The sequence below is a fragment of the Artemia franciscana genome, chromosome 21 (assembly GCF_032884065.1).
Source record: "Artemia franciscana chromosome 21, ASM3288406v1, whole genome shotgun sequence".
In the NCBI taxonomy this organism is placed as follows: Eukaryota; Metazoa; Arthropoda; class Branchiopoda; order Anostraca; family Artemiidae; genus Artemia; species Artemia franciscana.
This window is the reverse complement of record NC_088883.1, coordinates 14058856-14084631: the sequence shown is the minus strand read 5'-3', so window position 1 is coordinate 14084631 and position 25776 is coordinate 14058856. Positions and strand designations below refer to the sequence as shown.

General features: G+C 36.0%; 1 protein-coding gene across 1 annotated transcript in view; it reads right to left on the bottom strand.

Moving 5' to 3' along the window:
- Nucleotides 1-599: 599 nt before the first annotated feature.
- Nucleotides 600-25776, bottom strand: part of LOC136041026 (urocanate hydratase-like) — an 88051-nt gene continuing 62874 nt past the window's right edge. Inside the window, exons 14-15 of the mRNA XM_065725546.1 lie at nt 20686-20796; nt 600-870 (exon numbers count right to left, since the gene is read on the bottom strand). Coding sequence (XP_065581618.1) covers nt 720-870; nt 20686-20796 — 262 coding nt within the window. The 3' untranslated portion in view covers nt 600-719. The remainder of the gene's footprint in view (nt 871-20685; nt 20797-25776) is intronic.

Here is a 25776-nt window from a genome sequence, read left to right as displayed (position 1 = left end):
TACAGGGCACTTTTTACCATGAATTACTCATTTTCTTTTTCTCTTCGGTTAAAGTGGGACCACACGCTCAGTAAATTGTTACGTAAATGAGATTAAGTAATGAGTTACGTAAATTACGTAATTGTTAAGTAAATTGTTACATAAACACTCAGTAAATAAGAAGTTAAGGCCAAATTCTTATTTATCTTAGTTTCCTCGTGAAAGTTTCGCTATACAGATTACTCAAAACTCTTTGAGGTTTCCACCGAAAGGCTCCAGTGAAAGATTGCTTTTGCTCAGTGTTCTATGGTCTTCCGGCAACTTTATTCAACTGAACATGTACTTCGTCCTACAGCTTTCCTCTTTAAGAAAACGAACATGAGCGAGGTTAGAACGAGGGTGTGGGATTTAACCACACGCCAAGAATATTCGAGTTTTTTACTGCTTTTGTTCACGTCAAACATTTATAGTAGAGGTCTCACCAGGGACGAAGAGATATTTACAGAAAGAATAGCCCCCTCCCCTCAGTAAAAACCAGCCAAGAAATTATTCTTTTTGTCATGCATTTATTCACCTTTAAAATGAAACCTGTACAACAAATTGTAAATAATCAAACACAGTTTCGGATCCAGATTTTTATTTTCTAAATAGAAAAATTCAAAGAAAATCTCCCACCATGACGAACCTGAACATCTCCCATGTCCTGGTAAGGAAAAACTTTTTACAAAATAGAAACGATTTTAATTCAAACCATTGACGTGTACGTCGGAAAATGCTTTGTCTAGAATATCCTCGCTTTCAACATTACTTGGAACAGTCACTTTCAGCCTCGGGTTTCTTTCCATTTCCCGCTGAATTGTAGCTTTGGCGTAATTGTTACCAGACCAACTCCTAGAAAAAAATGTAAATTATTACAAATAAAAAGGTTAAAAATGACACATGTGCTTAAAGAATGAGAAATTTAAATTTATGTCATCAGGTTGATATGTATCTATAGGTATTATTAATCCTACGGATGAAACTGACTAATGACCAGAAGACATGAAAATAGGTAAGGCATTATACTTAATGATGCCTTGGTAATTTTTCGAAGAAGCCCCTCCTTCAGTTTACATCAGGTTCTTGAGAACAGTTGTTCATCCTTTACGCCTGTAACAACTTGGTTTTAACTTGTTATGTTCTTTTTCTATATTTTTCTCTCTATTTAGCTTCTACTTTCTTCTATTTCTACTTTTTTTAGGGTACTCTTTCTATTTCTACTCTATTTAGCTTCTACTTTATAATATTCAAGGGTTTATAGTTCTGCATCCTCGGTGTGTTAAACTGTTATTAATCATTGACTAGGGCTACGTTTCAAACAGTTCGTGGTAAAGAACTGTAGTAAGGAGCAACCCGGCTCAATGGTAACCGAAACTCTAAAAAATGAAATTTTGATACCAATAGTTACATCAAAAGTATCCCATTTTAATGGTGATTTTAAATATATAAGTTTCACCATGTTTAGTTTACCCATCAAAAGTTACGAGCCTGAGAAAATTTGCCTTATTTTAGAAAATAGGGAGAAACACCCCCTAAAAGAATCTTAGAATCTTAACAAAAATCACACCATCAGATTCAGCGTATCAGAGAACCCTACTCTAGAAGTTTCAAGCTCCTATCTGCAAAAATGTGGAATTGTGTATTTTTTGCCAGAAGTCACATCACGGATGCGTATTTATTTGTTTTTTTTTCCCAGGGGTTATCGTATCGACCCAGTGGTCCTAGAATGTCACAAGACGGCTCATTCTAACGGAAATCAAAAGTTCTAGTGCTCTTTTTCAGTAACTGAAAAAATTGGAGGGCACCTAGGCCCCCTCCAATGCACATTTTCCCAAAGTCACCGGATCAAAATTTTGAGATAGCCATTCTGTTCAGCTTAGTCGAAAACCTAATAACTATGTCTTTGGGGACGACTTAATCCCCCACATATCCCGGGGGAGGGGCTGCAAGTTACAAACATTGATCATGGTTCACATATAGTATGGGTTATTCTGAAGTGTACAGACGTTTTCAGGGGGGAATTTTCGCGTTGGGGTGGGGGTGGGTTGGGGGAGGGGGTTACGTGGGAGGATCTTTCTATGGAGGAATTTATCACGAGGGAAGAGACTTTCCATGAAGGGGGCGCAGGATTTTCTAGCAAAAAAAGCAAACTTTCGCATGCAAACCGATTAGGGTTCGCGTAGCGCAGGTGCCGATCTCCTGATTCTCCGCCCTCGGCCGGGGTGCAATGCGTGGTTGGGGGCTAGTCATCCGACGCAATATTCTAGCAGTATTGAAAAAAAAAAAAAAAAACAATGAGAAAATAAATGATCTTTTTTCAACTGGAAGTAATGAGCAGCATCAAAATTTAAAACAAACATAAGATATTACGTATATAAGGGGATTGTCTCTTCCACAATACCTTGCTCTTTACGCTAAAGTATTTTTAGTAATTTCAACTATTTATTCAATGGTCTTTGTGATTCAGGGGTCATTCTTAAAGATTTGGGACACAATTCAAGCTTTAGTGTAAAGAGCGAGGTATTGACGAGGGGGTGAACCCCCTCATATACGTAATAAAAATACACAAATATAGAAGTTTGTTACGTAAGTTAATTCGTAAGGTACGCATGTTTATTACTAACAAAAAGTACTTTAATAAAAAAATCTAGTTGCATTTTTAAGTAAACAAAAATTGGAGGGCAACTAGGCCTCCTCCCCCACCGCTTTTTATCAAAATCGTCCGATCAAAACTATGAGAAAGCCATTTAGCAAAAAAAAAAAAATGCAAATTTCACATTAATTATTCATGTGCGTTGAGCCAAGATCAAAACATTCATTAATTCAAAAACGTTCAGAAATTAAATAAAAAAAACAAGTTTTTTAACTGCAAGTAAGGAGCGACATTAAAACTTAAAGCGAACAAAAATTATTCCGTATATTAAAGGGGTTGTCCTCTCCTCAACACCTCGCTCTTTACGATAAAGTTTTTTTTATTGTTTTAAAAAGTAGAGTTGTAACAAAGAGTCAAACTTTAGCGTAAAGAGTGGGGTTTTGAGGAGGGGACAACCCCTTTAACATACGGAATATTTTCTGTTCGTTTTAAGTTTTAATGTCGCTCCTTGCTTGCAGTTTAAAAAAACTTGTTTTTTTTATTTAATTATCAAAAAGAAGTAAATGTATCTGCAATAATGCCGATTGGGGGGGATGAAGGGAATCTGTCACACACACCCTCATAGACACATTTGTCCCCCTTTAGATTTCGAACTTTTTCACTAAAAATACCATTTTTGATATTTTTAGTGAAAAAAAATTAAATTAATCCCCTTGATTTTGAAAAATATATTTTGCTCTCCTCCAAGACTTTTGTAAATTGACGCTTTTGTGTATCTGATAAATTTTTATCGAAATTATACCTTTATAAATATTCGTGTTAGAATATACAATACAAATTTTAACATGCAATACAAATCGTAAAAGCTCGAGATTTTGGGTGAAGGAGAATCGACTCAATGTCATGAAATGCAATTGTGAAATGCACATCTTTTCAAAACTACTTACAAAATAGATTTTATTGGCTACCGATCTAAGCACTCATCAGGCACACACAAACGAATCTTTTTGGGAAGGCTCAGTAATATGAAGAGTTCAATTTCATATTGTTTTGGATGCTGTGCGAACAATTGATTGAAAAATTATTATTTCTCATTGAAATATATTTCAAAAATTGTTAACAAATAAACGAAGCTGAGCTGTACACTAAACGAAGCTGTACACCTCATTACAAATAAACGAAGCTGCTGACACTGCGCTGTATCTCTCCGTAAACAGTCTGAAATCTTTAAGCAGCGTTACTGGGGAACTGATCTTGTCAATCAGTGTAACACCAGAACGGCTACACTACATACCACTATATTATAGAAATTTACACCAAAGCCGCTTGAATTGTCTACTAAGCTTTTGGTACAAGTACCAAAAACCTACCTTACATGTAATGTCGTTTAACAACGAAGAGACTTGTTGGACACGTTCGTGGTAACGAACTGTAGTAAGGAGCGACCCGGCTCAACAGTAACCGAAACTCTAAAAAACGGAATTTTGATACCAATAGTTACATCAAAAGAATTGCATTTTAATGCTGATTTTAAATATATAAGCTTCATTAATTTTAAACTTACCCATCAAAAGTTATGAGCCTGAGAAGATTTGCCTTATTTTAAAAAATAGGGAAAACACCCCCTAAAAGTCATAGAATCTTAACAAAAATCACACCATCGCATTCAGCGTATCAGAGAACCCTACAGTCGAAGTTTCAAGCACCTATCTGTGCGTGTTTATTTGTTTGTTTTTTTTCCCAGGGGTGATCGCATCGACCCGGTGGTCAGTGATTGTCTTGAGAGGGCTCATTCTAACGGAAATTAAAAGTTCAAGTGCCCTATTTAAGTGACCAAAAAGATTGGAGAGCACCTAGGCCCCCTCCCACGCTTACTTTTTCCCAAAGTCACCGGATTAAAATTCTGAGATAACCATTTTATTCAACATAGTTGAAAAACCTAATAACTTTGTCTTTGGGGACGACTTACTCCCCCAGAGTCCCCTTGGGAGGGGCTGCAAGTTACAAAATTTAACCAGTGTTTACATATAGTAATGGTTATTGGGAAATGTACAGACACTTTCAGGGGGATTGTTTTGGTTGGGGGAGGGGTTGAGAGGAGAGGGTTATACGGGGGGCCATGAAGGGGGTGCAGGATTTTTTAGTATTTTTTTTTAAAGAATAATGAAAAAATAAAAATGGAAAAGTTTTTTCAATTGAAAGTAAGGAGCAGCATTTAAACTTAAAAGGAGCGATATTGAAACTTATAACTAACAGAAATTACTCCGTATATGACAGGGGCTTTTCCCTCCTCAACGCCCCGCTCTTTACACTAAAGTGTTTTACTGTTTTAAAAAGTAAAGCTGAGAGAAAGAGTCAAACTTTAGCATAAAGAGGGGGACTTGAGGAAGGAAAAGCCCGTTTCATATACGGAGTACTTTCTGTTCGTTTTAAGTTTTAATATTGCTCCTTACTTTCAGTTAAAAAAAAAACTTATTTTTTTATTTATTTAATAACTATACCTAAAATGGCCTGAACTCCTGCGATTATCTGATTCGATTGAAAGCGTCCATTTCTCGCATGTAGACTTGAATGTTTTTCTTTAGTGAGGGGAGATCGATCAAAACTATAGAAAATACCAGTGTAAAATACATTAGAAATATGCGAAAATTAAAACAAAAATAATTTTAAAAATCCAATGAATTTGGGAGGGGGTTAAGTTGACGAGAAACGGCCCCTGCAGTGGTATAATTTCTTCAAAATCCTGGGGCAGGGGTGGGCAAAGCTAGAGCCATTTTTCTAGAATCAGGTGAAACTGACAGTGAAAAATGAAAAATGAGCCATATAGTGTCATAAAGGCAAAAATATACTAAAGAAAACTGACCCGTTTCTCTGGAAGCTTAAATTATGCAGGCTTCTCTTAGTTTTGACAAGATTTTTGAGGAAACTAAATATCAGCTCGCGGGGCAAACTGGGGTCTTGGGGCAGCTAGCCCCCTTGCACCCCCTGTCCCATAGAAAATTAAGCCCCTGGTCCCTTGTGTATGCCCTGATCCTGTTATGCCATAAATACATCATTATCCTTAGCCAACTGGAAATATTTTTTTACTTTTGAGCAACGATCTCTAGGAATAACGAAAAGTGTAAGAAGGAAGTTTTTAAATTTGAATAGGAGAATCCTTTCCAAACAGGAAATACACTTTACGTCCCACATTTATCTAGTCTTACACCCTTCAGCTTGATCTATCCTGGTCAAATAAAGCACAAAATGTATGTTAAAATAGGCAATGGCCCCTTGGAATCTCAAGTACGGCGTGTGCCCGTCAACACATCATTTAAAGATTCTCAAGTGGTCTTAAAAGTGTACTGTAAGTGGAACTTTGGGTCTTTTAAATTGTTCCAAGACATGCAAAGGAATGTAGGGAAGGGTATTTGATTTGCACACCTTTGTAAATTTTTGAATGTGAGTCTTAGAGCGGGAAACATGCCACCTAATTTTATGATGCTTTGTCTTTTGGAAATGGGAATCAGAAAAACTAGGTTTAAAATACAAAAAGTGGAACTTTTGGTAATTTTAATATAGTAGAACGTGTTTCTGACAACCTTGGAAATCATTTATGTATGGATTTCGGAAGTGTTTAAAGTTATTTCTTGTCTTTCCTTAATCCAGTCAAGTTCTTGTCTTGTATTTACTTTGTAAAAAAGTTTATAAAAAAAAGTTTTATTTAGTTTATAAAACACTTATAAAAAGTATTTATTTAAGTAGTTTAGAAAAAAAGTAAAGCTTGTAAAAAAAGTTTTTAGTTTATAAAAAAAGAGCTAAGAGCTCATATGGCACTTGTGATGAGGCAAGAAGAGCTAAGAGCCAAGAGATCATATGGTATGAGCTCTAGCAAAATTCTATAAATCAATAGACTGATTTAAAAAGGAAAATAAGAGGCTTAATGCCGGTCAAGATTTAAAATAAGAGCTCTGAGTCACAAAGTCCTTCTAAATATCAAAATTCATTAAGATCCGATCACCCACTCGTAAGTTATAAATACCTAACTTTTTCTAATTTTTCCTCTCCCTTTTGCCCCCCAGATGGTCGAATCTGGGAAAACGACTTTATCAAGTCAAATTGTGAAGCTCCCTGACACACCTACCAATTTTCATCGTTTTAGCACGTCCAGAAGCACCAAACTCGCCAAATCACTGAACCCCTCCCCTCAACTCCCCCCAAAAAAGCGAATCCAGTATGGTTCAGTCAATCACGTATCAAGGACATTTGTATATTCTATCCACCAAGCTTCATCCCGATTCCTATACTCCAAGTGTTTTTCCAAGATTTCCCCCTCCAACTCCCCCCAATGTCAAAAGATCTGGTCGGGATTTGAAGTAAGAGCTCTGAGACATGAATTCCTTCTAAATATCAAATTTCATTACGATCCGATCACCTGTTCATAAAATAAAAATACCCCAATTTTCACGTTTTCCAAGAATTCCGGTTTCCCCCACCAACTCCCCCGAATGTCACAGGATCTGATCGGTTTAGAGCTTTAAAGCGCAAGATCCTTCTAAATATCAAATTTGATTAAGATCTGGTCACCCTTTCGTAAGTTACAAATGCCTCAATTTTCAAAATTACCCCCCCCCCCAACTCCAACAAAAAGAGCAGATCTGGTCCAGTTATGTCAGTCACGTATCTTAGACAGGTTTTGATTCTTCCCATCCAGTTTCATCCTGATCTCACCTCTTAAGTATTTTCTAAGATTTCTGGTTCCCCTCAACTGCCCCCCCTCCAATTACGCTGGATCCAGTTGAGATTTAAAATAAGAGATCTGAGTTACGAGATCCTTCTAAATATGAAGTTTCATGAAGATCTGATCACTCCTTCGTAAGTTAAAAATACATCATTTTTTCTTATTTTTCAGAATTACCCCCCCCCCCCCGCAATTGAGCGGATCCGTTCCAATTATGTAGATCACGTATGCAAGACTTCTGTTTATTTTTCCAACCAAGTTTCATCCCAATCCCTCCAATCTAAGCGTTTTCCATCATTTTAGGTTTCCCCACCCCAAACTTCCCCCAATGTCACCAGATCCGGTCAGGATTTAAAATAAGAGCTTTGAGACACGATATCCTTCTAATATCAAATTTCATGGAGATCCAATCACCCGTTCGTAAGTTAAAAATACCTCCTTTTTTCTAATTTTTCAGAATTAACCCCCTCCCCCAACTACCCCAAAGAGAGCGGATCCATTCTGGTTATGTCAATCAAGTATCTAGGACTCGTGTTTTTTTCCCCACCAAGTTTCATCCCGATCCCTCCAATCTAAGTGTTTTCCAAGTTTTAGGTTTCCCCCTCCCAACCTCCCCCCCCCCCAATGTCACCAGATCCGGTCGGGTTTAAAATAAGAGCTCTGAGCCACGATATCCTTCTAAATATCAAATTTCATTGAGATCCGATCACCCGTTCGTTAGTTAAAAATACCTTATTTTTTTCAATTTTTCAGAAATACTCCCACCCCCCAACTACCCCAAAGAGAGCGGATCCGTTCCGTTTATATCAATCATCTATCTAGGACTTGTGTTTAATTTTCCCACCATGTTTCATCCTGATCCCTCCACTCTAAGTGTTTTCCAAGTTTTAGGTTTCCCCCTCCCAACTCCCCGCCCCCATCAACAGATCCGGTCGGGATTTAAAATAAGAGCTCTAAGACACGATATCCTTCTAAACATCAAATTTCACTGAGATCCGATCACCCGTTCGTAAGTTGAAAATACCTCATTTTTCTAATTTTTAAGAATTACTCCCCCCAAAAAAACTACCCCAAAGAGAACGAATCAATTCTGATTATGTCAATCATGTATCTGGGACTTGCGCTTATCTTTCCCATCAAGTTTCATCCCGATCCCTCCACTCTAAGTGTTTTCCAAGATTTTAGGTGTCCCCCCTCCAACTCCCCCCAATGTCATCAGACCCGGTCGGGATTTAAAATAAGAGCTCTGAGACACAATATCATTCCAAACATCAAATTTCATTAAGATCCAATCACCCGCTCATAAGTTAAAAATACTTCATTTTTTCTATTTTTTTCCGAATTAACCCAGATGGTCAAATCGGGAAAACGACTATTTCTAATTTAATCAGGTCCGGTCCCTGATACGCTTGCCAAATTTCATCGTCCTAGCTTACCTGGAAAAGCCTAAAGTAGCATAACCGGGACTTTAGGTTTTCCCCCTCCAACTCGCCCCAATGTCATCAGATCCTGTCGGGATTTAAAATAATAGCTCTGAGATACAATATCATTTCAAACATCAAATTTCATTAAGATCCAATCACCCGCTCATAAGTTAAAAATACTTCATTTTTTCTATTCTTTGCGAATTAATCGGGCCCCCCCCCCAGATGGTCAAATCGGGAAAACGACTATTTCTAATTTAATCTGGTCCCGTCCCTGATACGCTTGCCAAATTTCATCGTCCTAGCTTACCTGGAAGTGCCTAAAGTAGCAAAACCGGGACCGAGAGACAGACCGACAGACAGACAGTCCGACAGACAGACCGACAGAATTGGCGATTGCTATATGTCACTTGGTTAATACTAAGTGCCATAAAAAGAGACTCTTGTAGTGTCTCCTTTTACGAGAATCCTTAGCTCTGAAAGATTCAGCTACACGCTGACCAGTACATGCATACCAGCGTTAGATGTTTATCAAAATAAACCCAGATACCAGAAAGGGGTAGTAAAGTTTTGACACCTTTGTTTGAAAGCAAAAAGTGCGCGTAATGTTACTTTGAATAACAAATATAGATCCTACCCATAGAGAAAACAAAACATTAATGTCTTTAATTCCATATTAAAAAGTGTGGTTGGATTCCATTGGTTTATTTTTCTGACTTATTTCCTGATTCTTCCTTAAGTGTGTTTCACGAAGGGAATCCAAAGAGGAGGAGGGTTCGGTAATTGCCCCTCTTGATTCTGAAAAGCACCTTTCGTGGTATTTTCATTTAAAAATTGAAAAGACAACAAAACTGCCCACCCCTCTAGATTAAAAAAACACATTTTTCTCCCTCCCCCTACATTTTTGCGAATTAATACCAGTTTTTAAGCTGTGTTTTTTTAGTTTTTTGAGGGGGAACAGAAAAATGCCCCCTCTCCGAGCAAAAATTCCAGACAGGCTACGGCCTTGATGCTAAAATCTAGGAATAAATTTAATAAAATGAAAAATTTTCATCATTAAGCCAAATCATTTTTTAATTGTAAAACCACTTATATGTGCAAACAACTAGGCTCTGTAAAATGTTTTTTTTTGTTTTTTTTTTAGTTGGCAAGTCGTCCTAATATTCATATAATCTAAATCCAAATATTAAATAATTTTAATGCTCGTTGCATAAATACACTGACCATTAAATGAACTATTGCTTGTGCAATTATCAACATTATTTGCGTAACTTCAGGAAAAGTTCTAATTTTCAAGCTGATGAAAATTATGCAATTATGAAAATGCTGTAGATGTTGGAGCTTTTAACATTTTCACCTTAATACCTTTAGCTTTCGTAGTAGTAGCAAAACCAATAGTAGCAGTAGTAGTAGTAGTAGTAGTAGTAGTAGTAGTAGTAGTAGCAGCAGAAGAAGTCATTTTTGTTGAATATGAGCTCAGAAAAGTCAAATTTTTCTAAATTCATTAAAAAAAAACTTTCCGAAAAAGATGTTTCTAAAGAAAAGTAAAGGCCAAATTAAACTTAAGATCAGAAGAAATAAAACCTAGAATAAATCAAACTGAAAATGACCAGGAATTACTATTTAAGAATAAACGAAACCAAAATGAACAGAAATTGAATAAAAAATGATAGCAAAATACATGCAACAGGTATTAATATAAACGAATTTAATCAATCTTAAAACAAATAAAGCTTAAGTTCTCTATGCAAATCAAGCTTAAAACGAGCAAATTTGCTACTGAAGCATAAATGAGACCCAAAACGAACAGAAATTAAATAAACAATCATAGCAAACAAACATAATAACATAAATAAGTAGATGAATCTTAAAACGAGTGAAACTTAAATTGAATATGCAAATCAAGCTTGAAGCGAACAAAAATCTCTACAAACAAGAGTTTCGGTTTTGCCTCCTTCTCTCATTGTAAAAGTCTAAAACCTATTGGGTCATAGGCGCTTTACTGAAAACTATATGTGTTTGAAACAGTCTTGAAAAGTACAAATAAAATCAAACTAAATGTTTGATATACAATGTTATTCATTATTGAACGATCATCAGTTCAAGATTTTGCTTCACTGTAATTTTATTTTCAATGAAGCATCAATGACGCAGTAGGTTTTAGACTTGTACAGTTAGGGAAGGGGGCAGTATTCAAACTCTTGTTTGTAGTGAAGTGTTTATTTTGAACAGTCTTGAAAGGAACTAATAAAATCAAACTGAATATTCGATATATAATAATGCTAATTGCTGAAAGCTCATCAGTTTAAAATTTACTTTTACTGTAAATTTTATGTTTATATTCAATGTTGTAATAAGTCCAAAAGAAAATATTTGTAATAGAAATCGTCTTCAGTAAAGCGCCAATGACGCAGTATTCTTAAGACTTTTACACTGGGAGAAGGAGGCAAATCCCAAACTCTTGTTTGCAGAGGTTTTTGTTCGTTTCAAGCTTGATTTATACATTCAATTTACCTAAATTGAAGCCTCTAGCGTATGAATCAATTCTTTCATAACCTTTTCACTGTCATATTTGTCTTATACTATTATCGAATGTGTTTATTCAATATGGACATTCAAATTTAACATATTTCTTCGGGGTTAGGGGGGGGGATCAACCATGGAAGCATAGTTTTTTGGCCTTTGACTATCTTGAACAAAATGGCACCTGAAAATTTTGACGGGATGCCCTTTAGGAATGTTGGGCGTGGGCTAATTGCCCATTGATCATTTTAGACTCTTGAAAAAGAGCTAAAAGTTTAAATTTTCGATCGAATGAGCCCCCTCCAAGGTTAATACGACCACCCCTTCCACATAAACCTTATATTCTAATAATGGACAACTTACATAAGTTACAATCTTTGCCCCGGGGGGTTAGGGAGGATTTCTCCGCTCCCTAGGTTATAGTAGTTTGAATTTTGACTATTTTGAACAAAATGGTTGTTTCAAAAATTTGAAAAGATGCATAAAATATAACAGTTCAAAATAGGGATGAAACCTTTTAATTGACAGTGAAACAAATATAATTTTTTTTTAACTGGATATTTCAAACACATATACAGATAAAAAAATTTATATTTGTTTCTCTGTCAATTAAAAGGTTTCATCCCTATTTTGAACTGTTATATTTTCGTCAGGGAAAGGCAGTGTGGTCTTTCGATGTTATCTACGAAAAGATGCATTTTGGGGAAAAAGGCAAAGGGGAGGGGCTTGTTACTTTTTGGTCACTTTTGATTCTTAAAAAATCACAACTTGCATATTTTGATAAGATGCATTTGGGAGAAAAGGGCAAATGAGGGGGAGGGGCTTGTCACTTTTTGATCGCTTTCGATTTTTAAAAACTTACAACTTGCGTATTTTGATAAGATGCATTTGGGGGAAAAGGGCAAATGAGGGGGGGGGCTTGTTACTTTTTGATCACGTTCGATTCTTAAAAACTTATAGCTTGCATAAGTTACAATTCTTGTCCCAGATACTACGGAGGATTTCTCAACCCCCTAAGTTATATTGATTTGAATTGTGGACTATTTTGAACAAAATGGCTATCTCAAAATTTTACTGGATGCATTTGGAGGAAAAGGCATAGATGTGGGGGCGAGGGGTAGATGCCCTCCGATCACTTTTGATGACTCTTAAAAAGGTAGCTAGAACTTTAAATTTCCAATCAAATGAAATCTCTGAAGTTTATACGACCAATCCTTAAATAAAACGTTATATGCCCCCCCGGGGAATAGCATATAACACTTAACCTTGGGCTCTGGAGGGTTGCGCTGACCCTAAAGTGTTCGCTATTTGATATTGAAACTGTTTTGAACAAAACAGCCATCTGAAAATTTTGATTGGATGCATTTGGGGAATGGGCCCTGGAGGACTATTTGCTCTTCGATCATTTTTGACTCTTAAAAAGGGCACTAGAAATCCTGATTTACAATTGAATGAGTCCTCTCCGAAGTTTATACGACTATTCGCCGACCATTCGCCGTATTCAGGGGGTTTGTTTTATCCCTAGAGTTTTGTTATATTATCTTTGGTATATTTTTAACAAAATGGCTGTATAAAATTCTATTGGACGCATTTGGGGAAAAAAAGGTTGGGTGGGGGGCTAGTCGCCCCCCATTACTTTTGACTCTTAAAAGCAGAATTAGAAATTACAATTTCTAATCACTTGAGTCCCCTACAAAGTTTATGTGATCACCTCTTCCATAAAAATCTTATATGCCCCCGCGGCATAAGTTACAACCCAACTGGCTATCTTAAAATTTTCATTGGATGCATTTTGGAAAAAGAGGCTGTGAACCAAATCAGCCACCTTTGAAGTTTATTTGACCACCCCTTACATAAAAACCCTAAACGACCTAGGGGCATAACTTAAAATACTTGCCCTCGGGCTCTAGGGGGTTGTATCGACCAGGAAATTTTTTTTATCTGATATTTGAACTATTTCTCTCAAATGTCAAAATTTTTATCGGATGGGTTTGGGGAAAAGGGTGTGGGGGGCTAATTGCCCTCGGATCTCTTTTGACTCTTAGGAAGTGAAGTAGAACTTCCAGATTCCAATCAAATGAGCCCTATTTGAAGTTTAAACGAGTATCCCTTCCATGAGAACCATACGTGACACCATTACATAGCTTGGAACGTCTGCCCCGGGCCCTAGGGAGGGTGTGTGTGTTGACACCGGAGTTTTTGCTATCTGACCTTTGAAATATTTTTAACAAAATGGATATCTAAAAAAAAATTTCGGATGGCTTTTGGGAAAAAAGGGCATGCAGAGGCGGAGAGCTAGTTGTCCTCAGATCTCTTTTGAATCTTAAAAAGTGAACAAAAACTTTCAATTCCCAATAAATTGAGCCCTTTCTGAAGTTTATACGAGCATCCTTTCCATGAGAACTATATATACCCCCGGGACAAAACTTAAAACACCTGCCTGTGTCGACACCCGAGTTTTTGTTATCTGACCTTTGAATTATTTTTGCCAAAATGGCTATCTCAAAATTTTCTATCTGATGCTTTCGGGGAAAAAAGGTGTGGGGTGGAGGGGGGGCTATTTGCCCTCTGATCTCTTTTGAATCTTAAAAAGTGAACTAGAACTTCCAATGTTCAATCAAATGAACCCTCCCTGAAGTCTATACGAGCATCCCTTTCATAAGAACAATATATGTCTCCAGGGCATAAGTTATAACGCCTGCCACCGAGCCCTGGGGGATGGTGTCGACACATGCGTTTTTGTTATCTGACCTTTTAACTATTTTTAACAGAATGACTATCTCAAAATTTCATCTGATGCATTTGGGGGAAAAGGGCATGGGGGGTAGTTGCCCTCCAATCACTTTTGACTCTTAAAAACAACACTAGAACGTATAATTTCAAGTCGAATGAGCCCCCTCTTAAGTTTATACGACGACCTTTCCATATGAAGTGCCTCTGAGAAAAGAATAATAATAACAAAACATTGGAGCCGTACAGGCAACGCTACAGCGTTGCCTCTGATGACCGAAATCTAAAGATTTTCTACGGAAAACTTCCGACGGTTAAAAGATTACAAAAGGAGCTATTGGAAACACTGGATCTGAGTATTAAACATGTTGTTTGAAAGGCTACAGAAACTATAGTGAAGTTAAGCTGTGACTCTTTTTTTAAATAGAGATTTGGGAGAAAATTTGCTCAAGGTTTTTTATGTAAATTTGCTTAAAAATGATTTAACAAATTTTGAAATTTAAGAAATTTTTTTGCAAAACCAATAGATAAAACCAATGAGCCTGTATCAAGGAGACATTTTTGGTTACATATTAACTGCCAAAAAAGCAAGAATCGCATTAAAAACATGGTCCTGATTGTTTTTTTTATCTGAATTAATTGCCTTGTTTCGTGTTCTTCCTTCAGTCCTGGCTGAACTTTCTTGAAGTGGTAATTCTAGGACTGTTTTAATAGTCACATATTTTATTGTAAGTCTTATTTTATAGTTATCTGTGCTTTGCTGATGATAGCTTTTAGGCGTAAAGACAAAGTATTCTTTAAAAACTGTTTTCGCTGTCCTAGAATAATTCCTCATTGTTTTGTCTTTTATTGTTAGTCTTATGGAGAGGCAGTATGGTCTTTGTCGTTACTTAATAACAAATACTATGTGTAAACAACGGTCCTGTAGCATAGCTAAGAGCCCTTGCCCCAAGGGCTATGAGGGGGAGGTTGTAATCTCCAGAGGCATATTTATTAAAACTTTCAACTATGCTGAACAAAATGGATGTCTCAATTTTGATATTTTATGCCATCGGCAAAATAAGGACGTACACGAAGCTACTTGCTCTTCGATTACTTTTATTTCCCAAATCGAAAGTAACTATTTAAAAGTGACTTCTTACAAAGCACTAGAACCTCTAATTCCCAATCGAGTGATCCCCCTCCAAAGTTTCTGCGATAACTCCTTCCACTCGAAGTGTCGTGAAAAAAGAAATAAATTATAAATAGAGCCTACTTAGCTCTTTACGAAGGCAGCGGTATGCACTGCTTATGATAAAACGCCAAATATAGATTTTACTTCGCACATCTCTTAAGCTTTCCTACAAAAAGTAAATGCAATTTTGTCATATATGAGCACAAGGGATATATTGTCAATGGTATCTTTGAGAAGTGGCAGATAATAATTCAATTACTTATGAATCAATTACTTATCAATTACTTAGGTCCTGTATCCTATGTCGAGAACTGACCATCATAAAAAGAATTTTTTATGTATAGTTAAAATAATTTACAGAATTTTTGTTATTATCATTGAAATTTTTCTGCCGTAATGTTGTAAAGAATTTAAAAACAATAATCAATTCATTTACGCCTTGAAAGGGTGGTGGAAGTAAGATCCTAATTGGGAAAACTTTACTTGGTTACACATTTCAAAGGTCCTACGATCTCCCAGTCCCTCGATAGCGGTTGAGAAAAAATAGATACATCGTTGGCTGGCGTTTACCTTCCCGCAAAACACTCCCCGTGGAAAATAGCCCCCGTAAAATACCTTACCCGAAATACCACTCACCGAAAATGCCCCCGCGGATAATACACCCCTCCGGAAAATACCCCGCTGGAAAATGCGCCTCCGGAAAATACACCCCATGGAAAATTCTTCCCCCCTCAGAAAATACCCCCCAGCAAATACCACCCCCACGTGCCTGGTTGGTCTCCAATCCTTTCATAATTGAACTCTCAATTTCTAATCTAATTAACATACTCCGAAGGTTCTGCGGACATGAGGTGGAGGTGTGGATGAGGAAGGGGCAGTTTCCCTCCTATACGAGATAAATTCTGCTCATTTTGGAGTTTAATGTTACTCTTCAATTACATTATGACAGAGTTAACTACAAAACAATCAGAGAATCCAATTGTAGAGGTTTAAGTGCATTTTTAAATTTTGTGCTTTGTCCATTACTTACAGATAGTATTTGTTCTTAGGAAACATACAAAAAAATTTTGCAGGTGGGGGATTGTCTGGGGGAATTTTCAGCGGGATAAAATATTTAGGAATAATTTCCTTTCAGGGGGGATCAAATTCTCTGCCAAGGATTTTCCGTCGAAAAATGTGGATAATGTCCACAAGGGTGTTGCAAAGTGAAACTTCCCTTCTTATTGCACAAAAATGTTTCTAACGTTTGTTGAGTCAAACTCAAAACAAGCAAAAATTAATGTAGTGCTGACAACCCCCGTCCCTCCTCAAAACCAGAACATAATTTGCACTTTACTGAAAATATAATACATCTTCAATATTTTCACTTTTTTGACTTAAATAAATTAAAGATTATTAAGATTTTAAGGAATAAATATCAGTATATGTGTATTAAAGACATTCCAAGGTTTTTTTTTTATTTAGTAAAGTGCCAATAACGTTCTAGTTTTGAGAGTATATGGGTGTTGTCAGCCCTACTCCTGTTAATTTTTGCTCGTTTTGAACTTGACTAGGTTATGTCTTGTAATTTCTTTTCGTTTTTGGTTTCATTTATCTATTAAGCCAACCATTTTTTCAAAGGAAAGCTTAACCTTCTTAAGCTTTTTGGTGTCATATGTCTTCAGCTTAATTTTGATGATTTTCGCGTACATATATTTTTTCTTGTTATTTTTTCTTCGTCTTTTTCTTTAATTTGGCGCCAAATACTGCCAAAAATTGTAAAACTTCATATGAGGTTAAATTCCTTATTTGCTTTCCTTAGCACTTCTCAACTAAACTAAAAAAAAACACACAAGAAATCAAATTCTCAAATATGGAAAACCCTATTTTCCGCGCGCAGGGGTATTTTCCGGGGGGATTATTTTCCGCATGGTGGATTTTCCGGGGGATATTTTATGCGGGGGTATTTTCCAGGTATATTTTCTGGGGGTTATTTTCCGAGGGGGTGGGGATAAACGCTTAGAACCCTCATTCAGGGTTTCAAGCTCTTTTTTTGAAATTCCCAAAAACGCGCCTTTGTAATTTACGTTTACTGTTAGGATAAACCTAAATAATGTTTAGCATTATCCCAGAACAAAATTTGTATTTGAGTGGAAACATCGTTTGACTGTGCTCGATTTTTCTCTTGTTTTTTTTTTTTTGTTTTTACTTAGGAAGGGGACTGAGAGGAAGAGTATTCAAGAGGGGATCTAAGTATCGACTAAGGATTTTTGGCCACAGAGATTTAAATGTTACAATGTTTATGCTTCAAAGTTTATCCACTACGGAAATTACATAAAAACCCCCATTAATTGGTTTTTAATTACATATACCACCTTACGGTGGTGTCGCTATGACGAATGGAAACTAAGCATTTACACGTAAGTATTAGTTTTCAAATAAGCTCTTAAACAGATTTCCACGATGTTTTGGCGTCAAACTTAAGGCTGGAGGAATAAAAATAAGCGTTTCAAGCTGCTTTTCATATTTTTCAAAAAAGTATTTTTATAATTAACTTTGACTGTTAATATAAACGTACATAGCATTTATTACTCCAAAATCAAATTTTAAAAGTATTTTGTTTTCATTAGACATTTAAAATGTGTTTTTTAGTTTTGACTTACAATTCTTAAACTTACAGTCAAGGTTTTTCGAACATTATGTTTATATTGATATTCTTTTCCTGCTTCTCAGCGATCCAAATCCAGGAATGGTAGTAAAAATTTTACTTTTGGTGCCATGTGGCCCTTTAAGATAGTGTTTTTTAGGCAAATTTACAAAAAGCATGTAGATATGGTCAACGGCCCTGAAATGAGCCATTAACTTTCTCTCTACGATGTTGCAGTAGCCTGCTACTTGTGTTAGTCAGCCAAAAATTTTGAAACTTTACTACATATATATATATATATATATATATATATATATATATATATATATATATATATATATATATATATATATATATATATATATATATATATAACATGTATGTATTACTCACCTTGTAACCATAGCTTTCAGTTTAATAAAAATTTTACTTTTGGTGCCATGTGGCCCTTTAAGATGGTGTTTTTTAGGCAAATTTACAAAAAGCATGTAGATATGGTCAACGGCCCTGAAATGAGCCATTAACTTTCTCTCTACGATGTTGCAGTAGCCTGCTACTTGTGTTAGTCAGCCAAAAATTTTGAAACTTTACTACATATATATATATATATATATATATATATATATATATATATATATATATATATATATATATATATATATATTAACATGTATGTATTACTCACCTTGTAACCATAGCTTTCAGTTTAATAAAAATTTTACTTTTGGTGCCATGTGGCCCTTTAAGATGGTGTTTTTTAGGCAAATTTACAAAAAGCATGTAGATATGGTCAACGGACCTGAAATGAGCCATTAACTTTCTCTCTACGATGTTGCAGTAGCCTGCTACTTGTGTTAGTCAGCCAAAAATTTTGAAACTTTACTACATATATATATATATATATATATATATATATATATATATATATATATATATATATATATATATATATATATATATATATAACATGTATGTATTACTCACCTTGTAACCATAGCTTTCAGTTTAATAAAAATTTTACTTTTGGTGCCATGTGGCCCTTTAAGATGGTGTTTTTTAGGCAAATTTACAAAAAGCATGTAGATATGGTCAACGGACCTGAAATGAGCCATTAACTTTCTCTCTACGATGTTGCAGTAGCCTGCTACTTGTGTTAGTCAGCCAAAAATTTTGAAACTTTACTACATATATATATATATATATATATATATATATATATATATATATATATATATATATATATATATATATATATATAACATGTATGTATTACTCACCTTGTAACCATAGCTTTCAGTTTAATAAAAATTTTACTTTTGGTGCCATGTGGCCCTTTAAGATGGTGTTTTTTAGGCAAATTTACAAAAAGCATGTAGATATGGTCAACGGCCCTGAAATGAGCCATTAACCTTCTCTCTACGATGTTGCGGTAGCCTGCTACTTGTGTTAGTCAGCCAAAAATTTTGAAACTTTACTACATATATATATATATATATATATATATATATATATATATATATATATATATATATATATATATATATTAACATGTATGTATTACTCACCTTGTAACCATAGCTTTCAGTTTAATAAAAATTTTACTTTTGGTGCCATGTGGCCCTTTAAGATGGTGTTTTTTAGGCAAATTTACAAAAAGCATGTAGATATGGTCAACGGACCTGAAATGAGCCATTAACCTTCTCTCTACGATGTTGCGGTAGCCTGCTACTTGTGTTAGTCAGCCAAAAAATTATGAAACTTTACTACATATATATATATATATATATATATATATATATATATATATATATATATATATATATATATATATATATATATATATAAAGATGTATGTATTACTCACCTTGTAACCATAGCTTTCAGTTTAAGTATTAATTTCTGATGAGAAAGATTCTATGCAGTAGATACCATTAGGTATACAAATTAATTCTTATTTGTAATTTTTATGATATCATTTAAAATTAACACCAACAAAACATTAAACAAGCTAGGGTAAAAACAAGGATACGGATTGTGTAGTCCCTGTAATTTCTAACTATTCGTTTTGACGGGTTCATGAAAATAAGCTTAAAATGTATGTAACTTGAGTGCTGAAGAATTGTCTATGGATCGTTGTGGGTACCCGTCTGTCTGAACGTATTTCAAGCAAAAAGCTCTACGAGAAATGAGGTTCTATCTCGCTTTCTAAGGCTGTAGTGAGAGCAAATTTGAGATGTCTAGGACGGGTTCTGCGGAAGAAAGATGACCGATTGCCCAAGATTGTCCTTTTCAGCCACGTTGCCCTGAATCAAATGGGAGGAAGTTCTAAGGAAGGATTTAAGGGAAACTGGAACTTCTTGCGAGGGTGTAAAGAAGGAGGTTTTAATTAGATTGGGATGAAGGAGAAGCGTGCGTATCTGTGTTGGACTCAGGTAGCTTGGTACTGCAGTGAGTTATTTGTACTGTAGTATTTCTTTTTCTGCGGCTCATTTTGATTGTGGCATATGCAAAATCAGAATGACGAAGAGTTTCCAAAGAGCCGCGCATTGACGACGCAAGTGCCACAAGCGTTGGCGGCCGACAGCCATAAACTGCTGACCGCTGTTCTAGATAGTCCCAAAAAGACAGAGGAGGACAGGTCGGGAAAAACAACTGGACCCAGTGCTTCAGAGGGACTGAGGACGCCGTCCTTTAAAGACTGTGTGTATATTTTTTATAAATTAACCTGTTGCTATAGGAAATAAACAATTTATAATATAAAGAAGCGGCCAGTAAACAAGAAGCAGCAGAAATCACGCAAAACAGAACAATAACATCATGAAAAGTCACACGGAAATTGTTGTTCGAATTTCAACATGTAGGCTATTGCACACATACCTTCTGGCGACTCCGTTGGCAACATCCCAGTTCAGCATTGAGTCCGCTTTCTTCTCTGCTTCTGCTGTACCATCAAGGACAAGGCCAAAACCACCATTCATCACTTCGCCCCTGACAAAAATAAAATAAAATACTCAAGATTTATGTCTATAGAATACATATAGCAAAAAAAAATAAAATAATGTTTAGAAAAAAAACCATACGTTTCTATTTATTGCACTGATATTGCGTTAGTTCACGCTTGAACCAATTTACCAAAAAGTTTCAAAAGTTGATAATCCCTAGGGTCATTGAATAGGGGCTAGTAAAGGTGTATTTGCCAATATCCCAGCTCTTAGGTTTATTTTTGCGGGAAGAGACAGATGACGTGGTGTTTAAATCGCTGATCGTCGTTTGTATCTGACATTCTTCTTTATACTTATTTTTATTATAGTTGGAGTTTTAATATTTGTTTTTTAAATCATCCAGTCCTGGCAGTACCGAACCCTTTGGACTGGCATTCAGGGTACCACAACGTCTATCGTTTGCAAAGTTCTTCTTTTGTATTATAGTTTCTTGAGGAGGATTATATTGTCGATTTTAGAACCATAAGTTGTATAGACTTTCGGAGATCGTGTACATGCCCTGGGTGCCTCTGGCGTCAAAGGCGGATCCAAGGTAAGGTAATGAGAACAATTGTCATTGTAGTAGCACTTGGAACTTCATGCCTGATCCGACTTTTGTGAGGGGGTAAGAGCCATGGGGCTCTAAATCCTCACCATCCAAACGTCAGCAAAAACAAATTGTATGTCTTATTGGACCATATTGGGAAGTAAGATTAGAGTAAAGATAGTTAAGCTAAGGGTAAAACGTTGACCTGTAATCAGGACATCGACAAGAAGGGATTCATGGATCTCGACTAAAATTGGTCAGAAATAAGAATTATTAATTCAGTTTGAATTCTCTGGCTGGTGGAAAGAAAGGGCTTCCTAGAGCCTTGTGATCAATATATGTAACAGAAGAAGCTGTTAATTGGCAACCGAACCTGGTGGACGGTGATAATAATTGTCTGTGTATTAGTTTTTGGGGTTCCACACCTAATCCTACTTCTGAGGGAGGGGAGAGATCCTAAATCATCGTAATCAAAATGTCTATCGGAAACGGTTGTTGACATTAGTGGGAAGTGAATCAATCAACAAATTTATTAGATAAGATCCCACCTCTGTGACGGGGAAGGGAAGTGAAATTCCTAAAATCTCGCTGTGAAAACACAGAAAAGCAAAGACTAATGCTCTGCATACTTATACCTTTATGGGTTCCAAGTCGGCCTGACCATGGTGAAGATGGAGTAAGGGAGGAGTCCCTACATTCTTGTCACCAAGACGTCAACCAAAACAGTTCACCTGATGCAAAAAAAAACTCCTTGGACGTAAGATTAAGTGTCATAAAAGTGCCCAGAAATGACCCAACCTCTATGAGGGGAAGGAGATGCCTAATATCTTGTCATCAAGACGTTTAAGTAGCAGAAAGAACTGTGAGTTCCGAACCAAACGTAGTGGAGAGTAAGAGTAATTATTCTTATAATACTTTTATGATTCAGTTCCTTATCCGACAGAGGAGCCACCAAAAGGCCTGCCTAGTCTTAACTGAGCTTTGTGGAAAGTAAGAGCAGTTATCCTAGTTGCTTGTGTGTTGTTGTTTTTTTGTTCAGATACAATGCAACTTTTGCCAAGGGGAGGGACAGTAGTGCTCCTAAATTCTTGCTAATGGGACATGATATCAGGCTACCAGGAAAAACTATCAGATATGCTAACAGGAAAAGCTATCAGACCAAACAGTTCGTGGTGACGAACTGTAGTAAGGAGCGACCCAGCTCAATAGTAACCAAAACTCTAAAAAACGGAACTTCGATACCAATAGTTACATCAAAAGAATTGCATTTTAATGCTGATTTTAAATATATAAGTTTTGCCAAGTTTAGTCTTACCCATCAAAAGTTAAGAGCCTGAGAAAATTTGCCCTATTTTAGAAAATAGGGGTAAACACACCCTAAAAGTCATAGAATCTTAACGAAAATCACACCATCAGATTCAGCGTATCAGAGAACCCTACTGTACAAGTTCCAAGCTCCTATCTACAAAAATGTGGAATTTTGTATTTTTTGCCAGAAGACAAATCACGGATGCGTGTTGTTTTTTTTTTTTTTTTTCTTTTTTTTTTCTTTTCTTTTTCTTTTCTTTTTCCCAGGGGTTATCGTATCGACCCAGTGGTCCTAGAATTTTGTGAGAGGGCTCATTCGAACAGAAATGAAAAGTTCTAGTGCCCTTTTTAAGTGACCGAAAAAATTGGAGGGCACCTAGGCCCCCTCCCACGCTCATATTTTTCCCAAAGTCGTCAGATCAAAATTCTGAGATAGCCATTTTATGCAGCATAGTCGAAAAACCTTATAACTATGTCTTTGGGGATGACTTACTCCCCCACAGTCCCCTGGGAGGGGCTGAAAGTTACAAATTTTGACCAGTGTTTGCATATAGTAATGGTTATTGGGAAGTGTACAGACGTTTTCAGGGGGATTTTTCGGTTGGAAGGGACGTTGAGAAGAAGGGGTTATGTGGGGCAAACTTTCCTTGGAGGAATTTGTCACGGGGGAAGAAGATTTCCATAAAGGGGGAGCAGCATTTTCTAGCATTATTTAAAAAAACAATGAAAAAATAAATATGAAAAAAAATTTTCAACTGGAAGTAAGGAGTAGCATTATAACTTCAAACAAACAGAAAATATTACGTATATAAGGGGTTCACCTCCTTTTAATGTCTCACTCTTTACGCTAAAGTATTTTTAGTAATTTCATTTATTTATTCTACGGCCTTTGTGATTCAGGGGACAAAATTTAAGCTTTAGTGTAAAGAGCGAGGTATTGACGAGTGAGCGAACCCTCTCATATACGTAATAAAAACATACGAATATAGAAGTTTGTTACGTAAGCTAATTCGTAAGTTAAGTATATCTTTTACTAATGAAAACCTTCGTAAAAAACTAAAAGTTTTAGTTGCCTTTTTAAGCACCCAAAAAATTGGAGGGAAACCCTCCTTTTTTCCTCCCTCTCTTTTTTTCTCAAAATCATTCGATCAAAACTATGGGAAAGTCATTTAGCCAAATAAACAAATATGCAAATTTCGCTTTAATTATTCATCTGCGGAGAGCCGAAATCAAAACATGGGTTAACTAAAAAATGTTCAGAAATTAAATAAAAAAAAACAAGTTTTTTAACTGAAAGTAAGGAGCGACATTAAAACGAACAGAAATTACCCCGTATATGAAAGGGGCTGCTGCCTCTTCAACGCCCTGCTCTTTACGCTAAAGTTTTTACTGTTTTAAAAAGTAGAGTTGAGAGAAAGAGTCAAACTTTAGCGTAAAGAGCGGGGCGTTGATGAGGAAGCAGCCCCTTTCATATACGGGGTAATTTCTGTTCGTTTTAAGTTTTAATGTCGCTCCTTACTTTCAGTTAAAAAACTTGTTTTTATTTTATTTTATCAATTAAACATGGTGAAAATCAAGAGTTAATGTCTTGTTTATGCCTTTGAAGTTCCAACCCAATCCAACACTTGTCAGAAGGAGGAAAGGAAGGGGTCGCAGAATTACTTGTAAAAAAGAAATCTACGAGAATACGTCAATAAGTTGTAATCAGAAGTAAGAACAAGCATCCTAATGGGGCCCCATTGGATTGTCAGAAACAATATAACCTATTTAGTGGATTGGGACTCCTCCATTCATGTCATCAGGACATTTGCCAGAAAAAGTAAAGTAAAAATTTATGGTGAATTTTTGTCACAAAAAGTATAAGTGGGTCATTACTGATAAAATATTGATATGATTGACAACTTACACAATTACGTTCTCCAATTACACAATTACAAATACTACAATCAACCCTTCTAGACTGAGCTGCCACGGAAAAAATATATAAAGGCCATTTCATTCTTTACTAAAAGATCCACAAAGGGGGCTTTCTTGTAATCTAAAAATTATTCTAGAATGAATAGCATAGGCTACCAGTTTTCATTGGTAATTTTTTATAGTGACTAAGAGAGAGTTTCCTCTTTTTGCCTTTCTAAGATCCGTACTTGAATCGACCTCTGTATGGAGAGAGGTCTCCAAATTTTTGCGATTAGACAATCTACCAGAGAAAGTTGCTCGATTTAAGCAAAAGTTGATGTTAGGTAGCAATTCATGTCCTTCTTAGGTTTTTGGGGGGTCAAGGACCAATCCGACCACCATGGTAGAGGAGTGAACCTAGTTAAAGACTATCAAAATATCTGCCAAACACTGATCTTGGACCGAAACCAAACTCATTCAGAAATATCAGTTGATGTCTTAGCAATGTCTTTGCAGATTGTGGTGTTGATTTGGACTAAGTAAGGGGAGCAAAGAGAGACCCTATATTCTTTTCATCAGCATAACTGCCAGAAGAGGGTGTCAGATTCCTTCCCAACTTGACGGAAAATAAGACTTATAAGATAGGACTTAGGCTTATAATTGTGACCTTAGATGGTCTGGACGCGATCCAAACGTTATTTTGAGGTAGGATATGATTGTTATCAGCCCAATTGCTAAGCCTCAAGGCAGAATTCAGTCAAACCCAATCAATAGTTACATTAATGATTATGGGTGTCACTGCTTGTTGTACCATGCTTGTGGGAAGAGAAACATTTTGCTACTCGCGTCCACATGATCTCTGTTAAATGTCGTAGGAATTAATAGCATGTGTTTAGTTCAGTCTTTAGGTGGTTCGAATCCAACCTAACACCACCAAGAGTATTTTTGTCTAGAAGCAAGTTTCATGTGAGCTTTTAGACTCCAACGAAGACGTGAAATGGACCATAAAATTTTTTTCCCGGGAGACATGGTCGCAAGCGTTTCTACTTAAATACGGTCATGATTAGCGCTAAATTCCTCGAGGCATTGGCATCTAAAGCATAGTTTATCTTGCTAAGCAATTGAATTATCCACAAAAATTACAAGAAACTTCACAAATAGATTATGATTTTATCTAAATGTCTATGATCTTAAATTTAAAAAAGTACTGTGTTGCGTCTACTTTGGTTGGAACAA